Source organism: Salvelinus sp. IW2-2015, unplaced genomic scaffold (genome assembly GCF_002910315.2).
Source record: "Salvelinus sp. IW2-2015 unplaced genomic scaffold, ASM291031v2 Un_scaffold16552, whole genome shotgun sequence".
NCBI lineage: Eukaryota > Metazoa > Chordata > Actinopteri > Salmoniformes > Salmonidae > Salvelinus > Salvelinus sp. IW2-2015.
Window position 1 is genome coordinate 31,496 of NW_019957641.1, and position 15,955 is coordinate 47,450.

The following is a 15,955-nucleotide window of genomic DNA, read 5'->3' on the forward strand; positions in this document are numbered from 1 at the left end:
TATTAGGGCAGTGATGTCATGAGTAAAGGAGAATGTCAAACTTCTCAGCCAGGCATGTGGCATTGCTTTACACTCCCAATTAGAATCAAAGCACTTTTGAGTGAAAGGTAAGACTCTTTTATTTATTTTTTTACTCTGGACATTGGTGAATCATGCAAGGAATTTGAATAGGCCTAGCTACACAATTTGAAATACACCTACAACCCCTACAGGCAGTATGCTATGTCATTTCTGAAATATGAATAATTTGTCTCGTTTACCTGGTTAGGCCTCTGAGCAGAGCAGGTAAATCTATAGCCTAATGAAATTCAGTCAGCGACCTTTATCATTATGCAATTTCCTTGAATAGCATTTTGGCAGTGTAACAAATGAAAGGGTACAGTTTGACACCGTGCCATTTCAAACGACAAAAACACAATCTACCACTACATTTTTTTTCTTACAGACTGGGGATTAACATTTCTGAGCTCGAGCCACAGATTAGGTGCGCGGGCGTGTAGAATTTCATCATTTTTCAGAGGCACAATGGCTCCTTCTTACCGTTTCCTCGTCTATTCTCCGACGGTGGGGGCTTGCTTGCCTTTGCTCCTGTATTTGTTTAACGTTTTCAGAATACCCTTGTTTTTGAAAACATGTTTAAGAACCACCGAGGGAAAACAAACTTTGTATTTAACCCAGTCGCAAACGGAGTTTTTTCCCCCAGACACTTCCTATCACGCGCTGCCACCTTGTGGGAAAAGCACGACATGGCGTAATAGCGCGGTGCCTTTCATCAGTGCACAGGTGCGCTGCGACATGAGTTTTTATTTATTATGGTCTGCTTTCTGTAGCCTTGTCCCCTCACCAGTAAAGAAATTAAGTTTATTTTTGATATGCCTGTAGTCCAACTGCTGCATATGAAACAAAGTAGCGTACTTTGTCACAGAAATGGTACTTTCGCGTTTCAATATAAAAAAAAAGATTAAAGGAATGTAGAGCCAAGTTAACATTTATTTAATCGAAGTGAAGCTGTTTTGGGAGGAAAGATGCAATGAATCCCCTTGTGTGGAGAGCATAGATAATCTTCCCAATCATGGAAAAAAGACAATTACTGAAATATACTAGAAACAATGATCCAAAGAATACATCATATAGCACATCCAAACTACACACAACGATAATGTCATACTACAGTAATAAGTTATTTCATCATGAGAGGAAAGGCAAAGAATGAACTCATGAAACAGTGAAGTCAACCTGCCCAGAATAGTCTCAATGTTTTCATTGCACATTCAGGACAACCACAATGCAATCTTCTCTTCAAAGCTTGACACCCTCCCCTGGCTCCATGTACCCATCAAGAGGCAGCAGGGGGCTGAAGCGCAGCAAGGGCAGGTCCACCGAGGGGCAGCCCTCCTTGGGGCGAGCCCAGCCCTCCTTGGGGCGAGCCCAAGCCCAGCCCTCCTTGGGGCGAGCCCAGCCCCGAGCCCAGCTCTCCTTGGGGCGCCGTATGGGTGGGGGCAGCTCTGAGTTGGTGCGGATGGAACTGTTTTTGTAGTCAGGAGGGGGGATGCTCCCGAGGCTGCTGCGCCGACAGTGGACCAGGATGGCCCCCCGGTGGTGGCGGTGGTACAGCACGCCCACGGTACAGAGGAGCAGCAGGATGAGGAAGCTGAACAGGAAGCACACCACGTAGATGCCTTTGATCATCCCGCTGGACCGTTCCGAAGAACAGCCTAAGGTCAAAGGTTAGGCAAGGATTAGATGTACACAATTGACTTAGTGCAAAGTCACCTTCATAACCATGCAACTTTATGTTTAACATTCTGTTAGGGTTACACATTCTGTTAGGGTTACCTAACAAACCCATTTTCAAGGGTTAAAAATCAGGAATGTTAGGGTGGTCTAACTTGTCAACTTCAGTGCCACTGATTTTGAACTAACCAATGTCATACTGTGTTTTCCTTAAACTTCAGAGAACAATAATTCTACGAGGTACCAGTGTTACAGTGCTGCTGCTCAGGACTATGCTGATCTACCGTAATCGTCGACTCATTGTGGCGGTCCATACCAGCGGCCTTGGTGTCCACGCAAATGGTTCCTCCTGAGCCCAGCCTAGACATGTCCTCGAACCCGGAGTGGCATCGGCAGGCATAGGAACCAAAGCGGTTCACACACTCTGCGTTGATGTCACACAGCACCAGCTGGGTCACACACTCATTCACATCTGAGAGACACACACACAGGGTGCAAAAGTAAGGTTGATTAATGGAGTGATTAAATATGAAAATAAATGCCTTAAAATCAATTATTTAAAGTCAAACAAATACATTTTTTCACCTCGTTGAGCCCCAAGACAATGAAATTCAGGACACCCAATTGCAGGCTATACAACACAATATCTTATTAAACCTCTGCAGTAACCTTTAGTGCCATTAGTAAAGAGCAGAGTACAGTGCAAAAGAACAAGCTACAGATGTATATTTTTTTTGAGGAAACTTTGAGACCTACCAGAGGTGGATACAGAGACGATGACACCCTGTGTTGAGCTGCCCCTGGGGCTAACCACCCTCTCTAACAGCTCCTGCAGGGCCGGGTGCAGGGTCCTGTGAACATTCACCCCTTCCGGCCCACCCCCAATATACAGCCAGAGGATGTAAAGCACTCCTGCACTCAACCTGTTGATACAACAAAAAAAGGCATTTAATCCATCAACTATTTTCTACAGTACCAACAACCCTTTTTATGCAGTAAAAATACAACAAGCACTTGTTTGCAGTCAAGAAAGACATTTGGAGCTCTTGGTTACAAAATGTAGCAAACCTACCTTTTTATTCTTTTGGAGGATAGGGTTTTGGGTGTGTGGATAATTTCCAACTGCTCATTAATCTGAAAAACAAAATGAATAATTGCAGCTTTAAATCACAAATGCACCAGTCCAATCATGGTAAATAATGACCAAAAGCCATATACAGTCTTTTTACACATTGATTTGTTACAGCCTTAGTTTAAAAGGGATTAAACAGAGATTTTTGTCATCACTGGCCTACACACAAAACCATACGTGGAATGTGTTTGTTTTTCACAAAGGGCACATACTGTAGATGGGTAAAAAAATATATATATACACACATACACCAACTAATTTTTATTCTGACATTTGGACCATCACAAATAAATAATCATAACATTTAAAACGATATAAAAATATATACAAAAAGACTCAAATATCAAAAGTAGATAAAGACAAAAGAAAATCGAATAATTACACTATTACCCTATTGCTAACAACTAAAATTGCACAAATTCTATCACACAAATAGAATAACACTTATAAAGAAGACAACCTGCTGATTACACTATTGCACTTCAAACAAGAAACTAAATTGAACTAAGTTAGCGCACCTATTTGGTAGATTCCCCCGCTCCCTCGGGCTTCCAGTGGGAAGACCTGAGGTCAACCAACCCCCGCATCTCGTACTTCTGAGTAGGAAGTAACCTGCCTAGCTCACAAACTAGAATCGGGGCGCCCACTCCGAAAAGGTTAATTGACACAGTCCCACACGGTGACATATCATTGACGTAACGCGCAAATGAGCGGTAGAAAACCGATCGCGCAAATGTCACCATTACGATTTTCATGGCAGCTTTCCATGTCGCCTATACCTAAATCTGCCACTGCGCTTTGAGCATGGTGAGGTTACTAATTACACTTTGGATGGTGTATCAATACACCCAGTCACTAAAAAGACACAGGCGTCCTTCCTAACTCAATTGCCAGAGAGGAAGGAACCCCCTCAGGGATTTCACCATGAGGCCAATGGTGACTTTAAAACAGTTAAAGTTTAATGGCTGTGATAGGAGGATACTGAGGAGGAATCATTGTACATTGACCAAAAATATAAAACACAACAATTTCAAAAGATTTTACTGTGTTACAGTTCATATGGAAATCAGTCAATTGAAATAAATTCATTAGGCCCTACTATATGGATTTAACATGACCGGGAACGCAGATATGCATCTGTTGGTCACATATCTTAAAAAGAAAAGGTAGGGGAGTGGATCAGAAAACCAGTCCGTATTTGGTGTGACCACCATTTGCCTCATGCAGCGCAACATCTCCTTCACATAGAGTTGATCAGGCTGTTGATTGTGGCCTGTGGAATGTTGTCCCACTCCTCTTCAAATGGCTGTGCGAAGTCGCTAGGGGATCTGGAACACGCCATCTTACGTCGATCCAGAGCATCCCAAACAGGCTCAATGGGTGACATGTCTGGTGAGTATGCAGGTCATGGAAGACCTGGGGCATTTTCAGCTTCCAGGAACTGTGTACAGATACTTGTAACATGGGGCAGTGCATTATCATGCTGAAACATGAGGCGATGGCGGCGGATGAATGGCACAACAACGAGCATCAATCTCGGTGCATTCAAATTGCCATTGATAAAAAGCAATTGCGTTTGTTTTCCGTAGCTTATGCCTGACAATATCCTAACCCCACAATGGGGCACTCTGTTCACGTTGACATTAGCAAACCGCTCACCCACACAACGCCATATGCGCTGTCGGACATCTGCCCAGTACAGTTGAAACTAAGATTAATCCGTGAAGAGCACACTTCTTCAGTGTGTCAGTGGCCATTGAAGGTGAGCATTTACCTACTGAATCTGGTTATGACCCCACACTTCAGTCAGGTCAAGACCCTGGTGAGGAAACGAGCACGCAACAGCTTCCCGGAGATAAAATAACTGCACAAACTGTCAGAAACTTTGGTTGTACAAACCCACAGTTTCATCCGCTGTCCAGATGGCTGGTCTCAGACGATCCCGCAGGTGAAGAAGCTGGATGTGGAGGTGCTGAGCTGGCGTGGTTAGACGTGGTCTGCAGTTGTGAGGCCTGCTGGGCGTACTGCCAAATTCTCTAAAACAACTTGGAAGCTTATGGTAGAGAAATTGACATTAAATTCCCTGGCAATAGCTCTGGTGGACATTCCTGCAGTCAGCATACCAATTGCACTCTGCCTCAAAACATGAGACCTGTGACATTGTGCTGTGTGACAACTGCACATATTAGTGTCCTTTTATTGTCCCCAGCACAAGGTGCACCTGTGTAATGAGCATGCTTTTTAATCAGCTTCTTGAGACGCCACAGATGTCAGGTGGCTGGATTATCTTGGCAAAGGAGAAATGCTCACTAACAGGGATGTAAACAGATTTATGCACAACATTTGAGATTAAAGATTATTGTATGGAACATTACTGGGATCTTTTATTTCAGCTTGTGAAACATGGGCCCAACACCTTACATGTTGCATTTATATTTTTGTTCAGTATAGTTAATCCGCAATACTAACTGACAGAGTGAAAAGGAAGCCTGTACAGAATAAAAACGATTCCAAAAACATACATCCTATTTGCAACAAGGCACTAAAGTAATACTGCAATTTTGAAGAAGCAATTCACTTTTTGTCCTGAATACAAAAGTTGTGTTTGGGGCAAATTCGACAACACAGTACCGAGTACCACTCTCCATATTTTCAAGCATAGTGGCTGCATAATGTTAAAAGAACATTTGTAATCGTTGAGGGGAGTTTTTCCAGGWTAAAAAAAGCAAAATCCTAGAGGAAAACCTAGTTCAGTCTTTTCCAGACACTGGGAGAGGAATTCACCTTTCAGCAGGACAATAACCTAAAACACAAGGCCAAAACTACACTGGAATTGTTTACCAAAAAGACAGGTAATGTTCCTGAGGGGCCGAGTTACAGTTGACTTAAAATCTACTTGAAAATCTATGGCAAGACCTGAAAATKGTATTCTAGTATTGATCAACAACCAATTTGATAGAGCTTGAAGAATTTAGAAAATAATAAAAATGGGCAAATGCTGCACAGTCCAGGTGTGGAAAGCTCTTAGAGACTTACCCAGAAAGACTCAGCTGTAATTCCTGCCAAAGGTGCTTCTACAAAGTATTGACTCAGGTGTGGGAATACTTATGTAAATGAGATTTTTGTATTCCATTTTCAATAAATTAGAAAAYATTTCTAAAAACATGTCTTCACTTTGTCATTATGGGGTATTGGGTGTAGATGGGTGAGGAAAATTTAACTTAAATCCCTTTAGGCTGTAACAACGAAATGTGGAATAAGCCAAGGAGTATGAATACTTTAATGGCACTGTAAGACGACATCCATTTATGAAGAAAGTTATTAGAATACCAGTCTAAATCCCATAAAGCCTAGTTGTCAAACAGGGAAAGGTTTCCATTCGTTATCCCACCATTCATTTTCCCCATAGGGGACATTAGGCTTACCCTGGCGTGACGTTTTGATATACGTGTAAATCTCTAGGACAAGGTGACTTTTATCAATATACYTTCAGAAAATACCCAGACCCCTAGACTTTGTCCACATTTTGTTACAGTACAGCCAAACTCTAAAATGTAATAACTAAAAATCCTCAGCAGTCTACACACAATACCCCAGAATGACAAAACGAAAACGGGTTTAGACATTTTTTCTAGTTATTTTTTAATTCAACAGAAATACCTTATTTATATAAGTATTCAGACCCTTTGCTATGAGACTCGAAATTAAGCTCAGATGCATCATGTTTCCATTGATCATCCCTGATGTGTTTCTACAACTTGGAGTGTACCTGTGGTACATTCAATTGATTGGACATGATTTGGAAAGGCAAAGCAATAACCTGTTTTTGCTTAGTCATTATGCGCCATCGTCTGTAGATTGATGAGATAAAAACATTACATTTTAGAATAAGGCTGTAATTTATCAAAATGTGGAACAAGTCAAGGGGTCTGAATACTTTCTGAAGGCACTGTTTACGCATGTATTAACCCCCCCAAAAATATCAAAACGTCACGCCAGGGTAAGAACACGAAACACAGCCCTTATTTTAAGCATTTCTAAAATCCCCAATGGGAAAAATAAGTGGTGGAAAAACAATTGGAACCATTTCCTTGTTTGACTGCTAGGTTTTATGGGTATTATGACACCTCCACTGTGGGGCTCTATTGTTCATGAGATAACTCACCAGAGACTTCACTGAGATCAACAGTGATCTCACAAGGTAGTCCCAATTCTCCTCTGGCGCCACGAGGAAGTTGACTTCAACAGCCACCTCAAATAGGTGGTCTGAGAAATACAGAAAGTAGGCATCTCCTTTAATACTCATTCACAGCTCTATAACTATTGTACAAAGGCGAGTGACTTGCAACTTTTGTTATAGCCTTTGAACTATATTAAAAATATATATTTTTTAAATAAAAAAGTAACTCACCTTCTGGTAAGTGTGGTACTTCGGTGTGAYTTCTGACTTTCTCTGCAAAGTAAACATGCAAGACAGTTTTCATAAACCAGACAACAAAGGATGCAAATGAAATGGCTGACTACCTACTATATTGTCTGCTGTCGAAGAACGGTTCAACCATGTCTGGGAGATGGTCAAAGGGATCCTGGGTCTCAGTGGGTGTATGAGTGGCACTGGATGCTGGAGACTCACCCATGGTCATTTTCAGCAATTCCTTATTGCCAGACTCCTCACCTTGGTCATCCACATCTGTTGTGTGTGACACAATGTTTGACTCGGTAGGAGGGATGGTATTTGTAGTTTGGGCATCCACGTTCCTTCGCATAGCAGATGGAGTGCGTAGCGAGGGTTTGGGATTCAAGAAAGGGGGCTGGTGTGAGGGGTCACTTCCAGGGTGTGCTGTGTGGGTCTGTGTGGCACCACTCCCTGACCATGATGTACCCTGACGAGTGAACACTATGGGGGGAGTGGGAGTCAAGGGCAGATGGGATTCATGGTCCACCACATCTCCACTCAAGTTACCCACTTCCCAGTCTTCCTTTGTCAAGTGGCTCTCATCTGCGTCAGTCCCCTCTGAGATTCCTCTGTTCCAATCTTCTTCCTCTCTCTGAAAAGGATCAAACTTGAAGGGCCCCTCTCTGACCATTGGCTCCTCTGCTTCCCATGATGGAAGCTCATTGGACGCAGAGGAGGAAGTGAGTTGGTCGAAATAGTCAAACACCATTGCCGGGTTGGTCTGAGCTGGCGGGGTGGGGCGCTCCAGTAAAATGGCCTCCGTAGGTTCACCCCCCTTCATGGGGAGAAACTTGGTGAAACTTCTCAGAGAGGGAAAGGGTTCCAGTTCTGTCAGTTTTGGTTCAGTCATCAGCTTCCTGTCTTCTTCAGTGGTATCACCATAAGCATTGTACGTGACTGGCGGTACGAACGCCTCGTAACGCCCATAGAAGCCCCTGTGGGGCGGACTGGGTTTGCCTCTGATCAGCTGAACCACATGGAGGATGTTGGAGAGGGACCTGTACTTGGCCTCACGCCAACACTTCTCCAGGATCCTGTGACCCCCTGCAACCCCCGGGGGCTCGTCCAGGTGGATCTGGTCCAGCTTCCCGCTGCATGCGTCTGACTGGGTGAAGTCCTCTAGGTGGAGGAGCACACGTTCACCAGGATCTACCTGGATGGTCCAGTTACACCAGAGTGGTGGGTAGGAGCACAGGTAGTCCGGGGAGAAGAACTCGCCACTCTTGCCGCGCATCACCTGGTGGCAGCTCCGCAGCGCAAAGAAGGCATTGCCCTCATTACCACGGTGGTCATCTGAGAAGAGGTGGACAGAGAGTGTGGAGGACAATCCAATGATGTCAGAGTTATAGGCCTAAACAAGACACACGCATGCAGATCCTCACACACACACACACAATTTTGAAAGAATTCAACAAAGAGCATAGTACAGGGCCGAAAGGCTACATAATAAATATTTGTCTTACCCGGAGGGTTGTAAGCGTCAATCCTATTTACCTAAGGACGCAATAAAAACGTTGAGGTAGCATTAAACCAATAATGTTAGTCAACATTTACATTCTCGAGCTAAATGTAGCGGAAATGCTTATAGAAGGAAGATAGTCATCAACTTACCCAGGACAGGTCGCAGTTCGCAGTAAATAAACCATAGGCAAGTAGTAGTGCACGTACAAATAGTAACTTTGAATGATTTCGTGGCATTTTAGTGTCACGCTGTGTTTACTTTTTCCAGTATTTGGCAAGCAAGTCCACTTCCTACACTGTCCCAGCTATTGTCAATTCTTTCATGTGGTGTTTCTTTCCGTTTCTGCCAAAAGTGGACGTAAACAGGTGAAATATATTGCAAATTAGCTAATTAGCACGCCTTGATATTCGTGTGCTTCTGGTCTATATGGGTTGTATCCACTAGGTGTCACTGCTACACTGTTGGTAAGTTTACTTGTCTTCTGCAGCTCAACTTCTCAGGATCAACACAGGTATTATATGTTATACCTTTATCTTACCAAGTACTTTATAAATACAAATATATTTTACAAGAAAGACACTTCCATAAATGTATTAATTATCCAATGGTAAAGATGTTATTCTAAACGTTTAATGTTTTGTATACAGTAGTGAACAGATATACACTGCTCAAAAAAATAAAGGGAACACTTAAACAACACAATGTAACTCCAAGTCAATCACACTTCTGTGAAATTTCAAACTGTCCACTTAGGAAGCAACACTGATTGACAATACATTTCACATGCTGTGTGTGCAAATGGAATAGACAAACAGGCGGAAATTATAGGCAATTAGCAAGACACCCCCAATAAAGGAGTGGTTCTGCAGGTGGTGACCACAGACCACTTCTCAGTTCCTATGCTTCCTGGCTGATGTTTTTGTCACTTTGAATGCTGGCGGTGCTTTCACTCTAGTGGTAGCATGAGACGGAGTCTACAACCCACAACAAGGGGCTCAGGTAGTGCAGCTCATCCAGGATGGCACATCAATGCGAGCTGTGGCAAGAAAGGTTTGCTGTGTCTGTCAGCGTAGTGTCCAGAGCATGGAGCGCTACCAGGAGACAGGCCAGTACACAGGACGTGGAGAGGCCGTAGGAGGGCAACAACCCAGCAGCAGGACCGCTACCTCCGCCTTTGTGCAAGGAGCAGGAGGAGCACTGCCAGAGCCCTGCAAAATGACCTCCAGCAGGCCCCAAATGTGCATGTGTCTGCTCAAACGGTCAGAAACAGACTCCATGAGGGTGGTGTATGAGGCCCGACGTCCACAGGTGGGGGTTGTGCTTACAGCCCAACACCGTGCAGGACGTTTGGCATTTCCAGAGAACACCAAGATTGGCAAATTCGCCACTGGCGCCCTGTGCTCTTCACAGATGAAAGCAGGTTCACACTGAGCACATGTGACAGACGTACAGTCTGGAGACGCCGTGGAGAACGTTCTGCTGCCTGCAACATCCTCCAGCATGACCGGTTTGGCGGTGGGTCAGTCATGGTGTGGGGTGGCATTTCTTTGGGGGCCGCACAGCCCTCCATGGGCTCGCCAGAGGTAGCCTGACTGCCATTAGTACCGAGATGAGATCCTCAGACCCCTTGTGAGACCATATGCTGGTGCGGTTGGCCCCGGGTTCCTCCTAATGCAAGACAATGCTAGACCTCATGTGGCTGGAGTGTGTCAGCAGTTCCTGCAAGAGGAAGGCATTGATGCTATGGACTGGCCCGCCCGTTCCCCAGACCTGAATCCAATTGAGCACATCTGGGACTTCATGTCTCGCTCCATCCACCAACGCCACGTTGCACCACAGACTGTCCAGGAGTTGGCGGATGCTTTAGTCCAGGTCTGGGAGGAGATCCCTCAGGAGACCATCTGCCACCTCATCAGGATCATGCCCAGGCGTTGTAGGGAGGTCATACAGGCACGTGGAGGCCACACACACTACTGAGCCTCATTTTGACTTGTTTTAAGGACATTACATCAAAGTTGGATCAGCCTGTAGTGTGGTTTTCCACTTTAATTTTGAGTGTGACTCCAAATCCAGACCTCCATGGGTTGATAAATTTGATTTCCATTGATAATTTGTGTGATTTTGTTGTCAGCACATTCAACTATGTAAAGAAAAAAGTATTTAATAAGAATATTTCATTCATTCAGATCTAGGATGTGTTATTTTAGTGTTCCCTTTATTTTTTTGAGCAGTGTAGATACCTTTAGTACCTTTATGATTCAGACCAACTTTGAAGAACGAGAGTGATTCCAATGTTTGATGTTTGAATAGTTTTTTATTCACTGTCATAAAAAATTGAAATACTCCAGGTATCCATCACATTTCTGAAAACATAAAAACAAAACAGACATAGGGCATAAAATGGAGGTGGAAGTAGACTCAGTTAATTCCATTATAGGCTTGTGAGTCACAGGAGGTTGGTGGCACCTTAATTGGGGAGGACGGGCTCCTGGTAATGGCTGGAGCGGAACCAGTGGAATGATATCAAATACAAACATGGTTTGATGCCATTCCATTCGCTCCATTCCAGCCATTATTATTGAGCTGTCCTCCCCTCAGCAGCCTCCACTGTTGTGAGTATACAGAAAGAGCTCTGCACATAACATCTCACTACAGCAGAAAAAAAACATTGGGTCACAGGACTACTAACGCCTTAAAATTCAGGATTATTCAACAAATATTTATTCACCAAATGTGCAATTTTGTTTTAATAATAAAAAAAAATACTTTAAAGCTGAGATCCGCATAAGGTGAAAAAGAGCCACTGGTCGCCCCAGGCACATTTGTTATTGTTTTTGTTTTGTTTATGAAACGGAGAAGAGGAGCTCGATAAGTGTGGTAAAAAAAATATTTTTTTTACATACACTGAGTGTACAAAACATTAGGACTGCCTGCTCTTTCCATGACAGACTGACCAGGAGAAAGCTATGATCCCTTATTGATGTCACTTGTTAAATCCACTTCAATCAGTGTAGATTTTTAAGCCTCAAGATAATTGAGACATGGACTGTTTGTGTCCCATTCAGAGGATGACTGGGCAAAACAAAATATTGAAGTGCCTTTGAACAGGGTATGGTAGTAAGCGCCAGGCGTACCCGTTTGTGTCAAGAACTGCAATGCTGCTGGGTTTTTGACGCTCAACATTGTCCCGTGTGTATCAAGAATGGTCCACCACCCAAAGGACATCCAGCCAAATTGATACAACAGTGGGAAGCATTGGAATCAACATGGGCCAGCATCCCTGTGGAACACTTTCGACACCTTGTAGAGTCCATGCCCTGACGAATTGAAGCTGTTCTGAGGGCAAAAGGTGGGATGCAACTCGATATTAGGAAGGTGTCCTTAATGTTTGGCACACTCAGTGTACATCTGAAAGGGGGGGGGAAACAGTGTGTGTTGTTTTAAGTAACTTCTTTGTTGTTGTAATATCGCACAACCGGACGTGGCAGTTTCACCCCTACGGTTTCCAGCTTTAAGAGTTATAATGAACCAGCAATCTTTCAAATATCATAAATAGTTTGTTTCTAGAATCAAGTGCAAAGGAACGTCAGATCCATTGAGAGCGCTTACAGCAATACACCACCCGGTGTATTGGCGTAAGAGTCTGGAAAAACAGGTTAAGCAGGACATTCACACACTCTTTGCCATAAGTAGAGTTACGATTAAAAGGGATATGGATCCCCCTCCCAATCGTAGGTGATTTTCACATATGCCTCTTATTGTGACAAATTACAATTCTTGCAAATGAAGGACCTCTCGTGCAATAGTGCTTGTATAGTACATACAGTACTAGTACATTTATATTAATGATACTACATTTGCCGAACACAGTCTTGAAAAGTGTAAATGAATGGTTGCTCATGTAAAAAAATACTTTTGAATGCTAGGGATATATCAGCTGATTCTATTGAAGCTGGAACACATTGACTTGTGACGTGCTAGTCGGAACTAGGAAACTCAAAAATGTTCAACTTGCTAACTGGTTGAACACGGCATGTGTATAACTACAACTAATTAGCAAGTCAGAAAATTCAGAGTTCCAACTAGCACGTGAACCCAGCATTGCTACCGAACCGCGAGGATTTTGCGAATTCCACACAAACCAAAGAAAGCACTTAGAACACATCAAACAAATTTCTCAAAGACCCATTGCATGCATCCCAAATGGCACCCTATTCCCTATATAGTACACTACTTTTGACCAGGGCCCATAGGTCTCTGGTCAAAAATAGTGCACTATGTAGGGAATAGGGTGTAATGTGGGATGCATGTAGATGTCTCACTGACAGTTCATATCTGGATCGCTGAGCCAGGCCCAGATTTTGATCATCTCCTGCGGCGTCCTGCTGTGCACGAGCATTAAGCTCTTATACGCGCACGGGTTGCCCCTGTATTTCTCATCAATGTCAAACGTCCTGAAGCCCTTGTGCTTCTCCGGGACCAAGCCCAGCTTCTGGAGACACATCCCTGTGTAGACATCATCAATAGGATACAGCGCCACCTGCTGGGAGATGTTGTGCAACTGCAGTGCCAGTTCCCCAGAGTACAGGAACCCTCCTCCCCCGGCATAGGGCGGGTATGGCCCCACGAACACACTCTCTGGGATGAAGTACTTGAGCTTCCGGTCCCGGTGCGGGCCGGCATTGGTGATTACATCCCCTATGAACAGATCCCTGGCCCTGATCTCTGGAAGATTGTGGAGGAAGTCTAGGATCCTCCAGGTGTTGACGAAGACGTCATCATCCCCCTTGAAGACAAAGCGGGCGTCGGGGCAACGCTGGCTGAACCAGTCCAGGAAGAGCACCTCTTTGAGGGTGAGGTTGAAGAAGGAGTCTCGGTAGTCCCACTGGAGGAGGTCCCCGTAAAGTCTGGCCTCGTGGCTGAGCATCCCAGACAAGTTGGGGAAGTGGTCGACTGACACGGCATTTCCAAGGAGGAAGACCGTGGCTACAGTCCGATTGGCCAGAACGCCCACCCGCCCCCACGACTCCCGGATGGCCTGCCGCCGGTCGAAGTGGGGCGCCAGGGACTTGACGGCCAATAGGAGGTAGGGTTTGCTCTCGCACACGCGTGGCTGGTCCATGATCATCGGATACGAGCGGCAGCGCATGTGCAGCAGGAAGTCCTGGAAGCGGGGTGGCAGGGAGTTGTAGTCCTTCACCTGGGTGGTGACGCTGTAGTCCGGTTTGCAGGGGTCCGGGGACCTGGTGTCGTTGAGCCAATCAGGTAGCTCCAGGAGGGAGTCATTGGTCAAACCCGACATGAGGATGGGGTTGTAGATGTAGTCCAGCCTCTGCTGCTCCTTATTCCAGAAGATCTCACTGGTCATCTGCTTCCTCCAGAACCTCTTGGAGGGAATGCGTGGCTTTCGCTGGTCCCCCTTATCCTGGCCCAGGTTCCGAGACACGCCCACGAGGATGAAGACGAAGACGTTGAGCATCATCATCACACACAGCACCCTGGTTTTCTTCCGACAGCCGTGCATCTTGGCTCTCCGCAGTCTCCGGACCTGGACAGGAAGTGGTAGAGACAAACAGGAAATGAGAGACCAAACCCAGAAGTTACAGACTTACAGCGTACAGAGTACGAAGCGACCGTAACGAGACCGGCAGACTTACAACAAACCCAGGAGGCACAGGCCCATTCAGAAACATAGTGAAAGGTAGTTGTGGGTTACAGCTAATGGCCTAAAGTTTTKAGGCAGTAGACTTAAGGAGAAATGTTCGAAGGTAAAGCAGGTTAGAGGGCCTTCTTGGTCAGTGCGTTGTTTGTGTCCGAGCCGGACCCAGCAGCAGCCGCATACCAGCCCGCTTTTCATCCCCTAATCCTCGAGGAATGAGCTGTGCACACACTTTATCCCTTCTTTATTTCGTTCTCTTCCTCCCTCTCTTTCTACAATGACCCAGACTAGCATCATCATGCGGTCCCAATTCGAGGAGCTCTCCTCATGACACCAATTACAGGTGTCAGTGTGTCAGTGTAATCTCAGGCTAAACTGGCCTCGCCACACAAAAGAGCCACACATTTCCATGTGCATTATTAATTTCACTGAGAGCTTTCTTGAGCCTCAGGGCACTGGCATGTAAGGAATCTCTATGATTGTGTCAATGGTAACAGAGTGTAAAATTAGACAAACAGAGCCTTGGATAGAAGCAGAAAATGTTGTGATTAATCATACAAATGATAACAATGGTAATGACTTTAATTCAACACATGTCCAGTATCCTCATATATTTCCAATTTGGAAGTGAGAGTGAACATACAGGCCATCGTTGTAAATAAGAATTTGCTCTTAACTGACTTGCCTAGTTAAATAAAGGTTAAATAAATACAATTTTAAAAAATACAGCACTGTGTTTCAAACACCATGATCCAACCCACTGAGCCATTGTAACCACTTTTAGTTCCTTCCGCTGTATCAAATGATATCTAGCACATTACCTGTGACTAGCAGGAAATGACTGGTCAGGCTGTTCCTGTGGTCCCGACCCAGACCTTCTTAGCCCATGCGGGTCTCCTCCATGGGAGAAGGTTCTAGAGAGGGGAACTGAAACAGGACTGGTGTTCCTGCAGCAGCCACCTGGAAACAAACAGCAAAAAACACACAAGCACACAGCATGTCAACAACACTGCTGTTTTTCTTCAGGAAGGGCAGGCTTTTTCTCAAGGGGTTATTAAAGGGCTTGCGCAAACCAAAGTGCAATTAGACATGCTTATACACTCCCTACTGTAGCTAAGCCCTACCCTATCCCTCCAAAAATAACACACAGACAAAGAACTACAAATCCCTCCAAAGAACCTGGTTACAACAGAGGTGTTGTTGTAGTTACTAGAGGTATTGTTGTAGTCAATGACTATCTGGATGTCACTATTTCTGTTTGCTGTAGATTGTCTACTCGAACCGTCACTGTAGATCATCTACTGAAAGCAAATGAAATCGTGTACCTTTGACCTCAGAGTTTCTTACTTGTGAAAGTAGACGGAAGAATCTTAGCCTTTTAAGAAATGACGGTTGCTGATTGGCATTGCACCTCTTTAACAAAACTAGACAGAGAGCTAGGCTACAGTAATTCAAAATATTGCTCTGCTCTGTGTGTGTGTGTGTGTGTGTGTGTGTGTGTGTGTGTGTGTG

General features: G+C 44.6%; 3 protein-coding genes across 6 annotated transcripts in view; all 3 read right to left on the reverse strand.

Moving 5' to 3' along the window:
• Positions 1-972: 972 nt before the first annotated feature.
• On the reverse strand, positions 973-9,168 carry LOC112080873 (uncharacterized). Of its 3 annotated transcripts, none has more exons than XM_024146802.2 (9): positions 8,934-9,168; positions 8,786-8,816; positions 7,500-8,615; positions 7,278-7,319; positions 7,032-7,132; positions 2,807-2,868; positions 2,491-2,657; positions 2,051-2,206; positions 973-1,715 (listed from the first exon to the last, which is right to left on the reverse strand). In XM_024146802.2, the coding sequence occupies exons 1-9, from the start codon at positions 9,018-9,020 to the stop codon at positions 1,300-1,302; spliced, it is 2,178 nt and encodes a 725-aa protein (XP_024002570.1). In that variant the 5' UTR covers positions 9,021-9,168; the 3' UTR covers positions 973-1,299. The 3 variants fall into 3 exon arrangements, with proteins under 3 accessions (XP_024002570.1, XP_024002569.1, XP_024002571.1); XM_024146801.2 differs by having other exon boundaries at positions 7,395-8,615; positions 8,934-9,167; XM_024146803.2 differs by having other exon boundaries at positions 1,587-1,715; positions 2,019-2,206; positions 7,395-8,615; positions 8,934-9,166.
• Positions 9,169-11,078: 1,910 nt separating this feature from the next.
• Positions 11,079-15,955, reverse strand: part of LOC112080874 (N-acetyllactosaminide beta-1,3-N-acetylglucosaminyltransferase 2) — a 21,204-nt gene continuing 16,327 nt past the window's right edge. For both annotated transcript variants that reach the window (XM_024146804.2, XM_024146805.2), the window contains exons 2-3: positions 15,265-15,403; positions 11,079-14,332 (exon numbers count right to left, since the gene is read on the reverse strand). In XM_024146804.2, the coding sequence (XP_024002572.1) occupies positions 13,103-14,308 (1,206 nt within the window). In that variant the 5' untranslated portion in view covers positions 14,309-14,332; positions 15,265-15,403 and the 3' untranslated portion in view covers positions 11,079-13,102. The remainder of the gene's footprint in view (positions 14,333-15,264; positions 15,404-15,955) is intronic.
• The window catches only part of LOC139027483 (N-acetyllactosaminide beta-1,3-N-acetylglucosaminyltransferase 2-like), a 6,598-nt gene continuing 5,965 nt past the window's right edge, over positions 15,323-15,955 (reverse strand). Inside the window, exon 3 of the mRNA XM_070442741.1 lies at positions 15,323-15,403. Coding sequence (XP_070298842.1) covers positions 15,323-15,403 — 81 coding nt within the window. The remainder of the gene's footprint in view (positions 15,404-15,955) is intronic.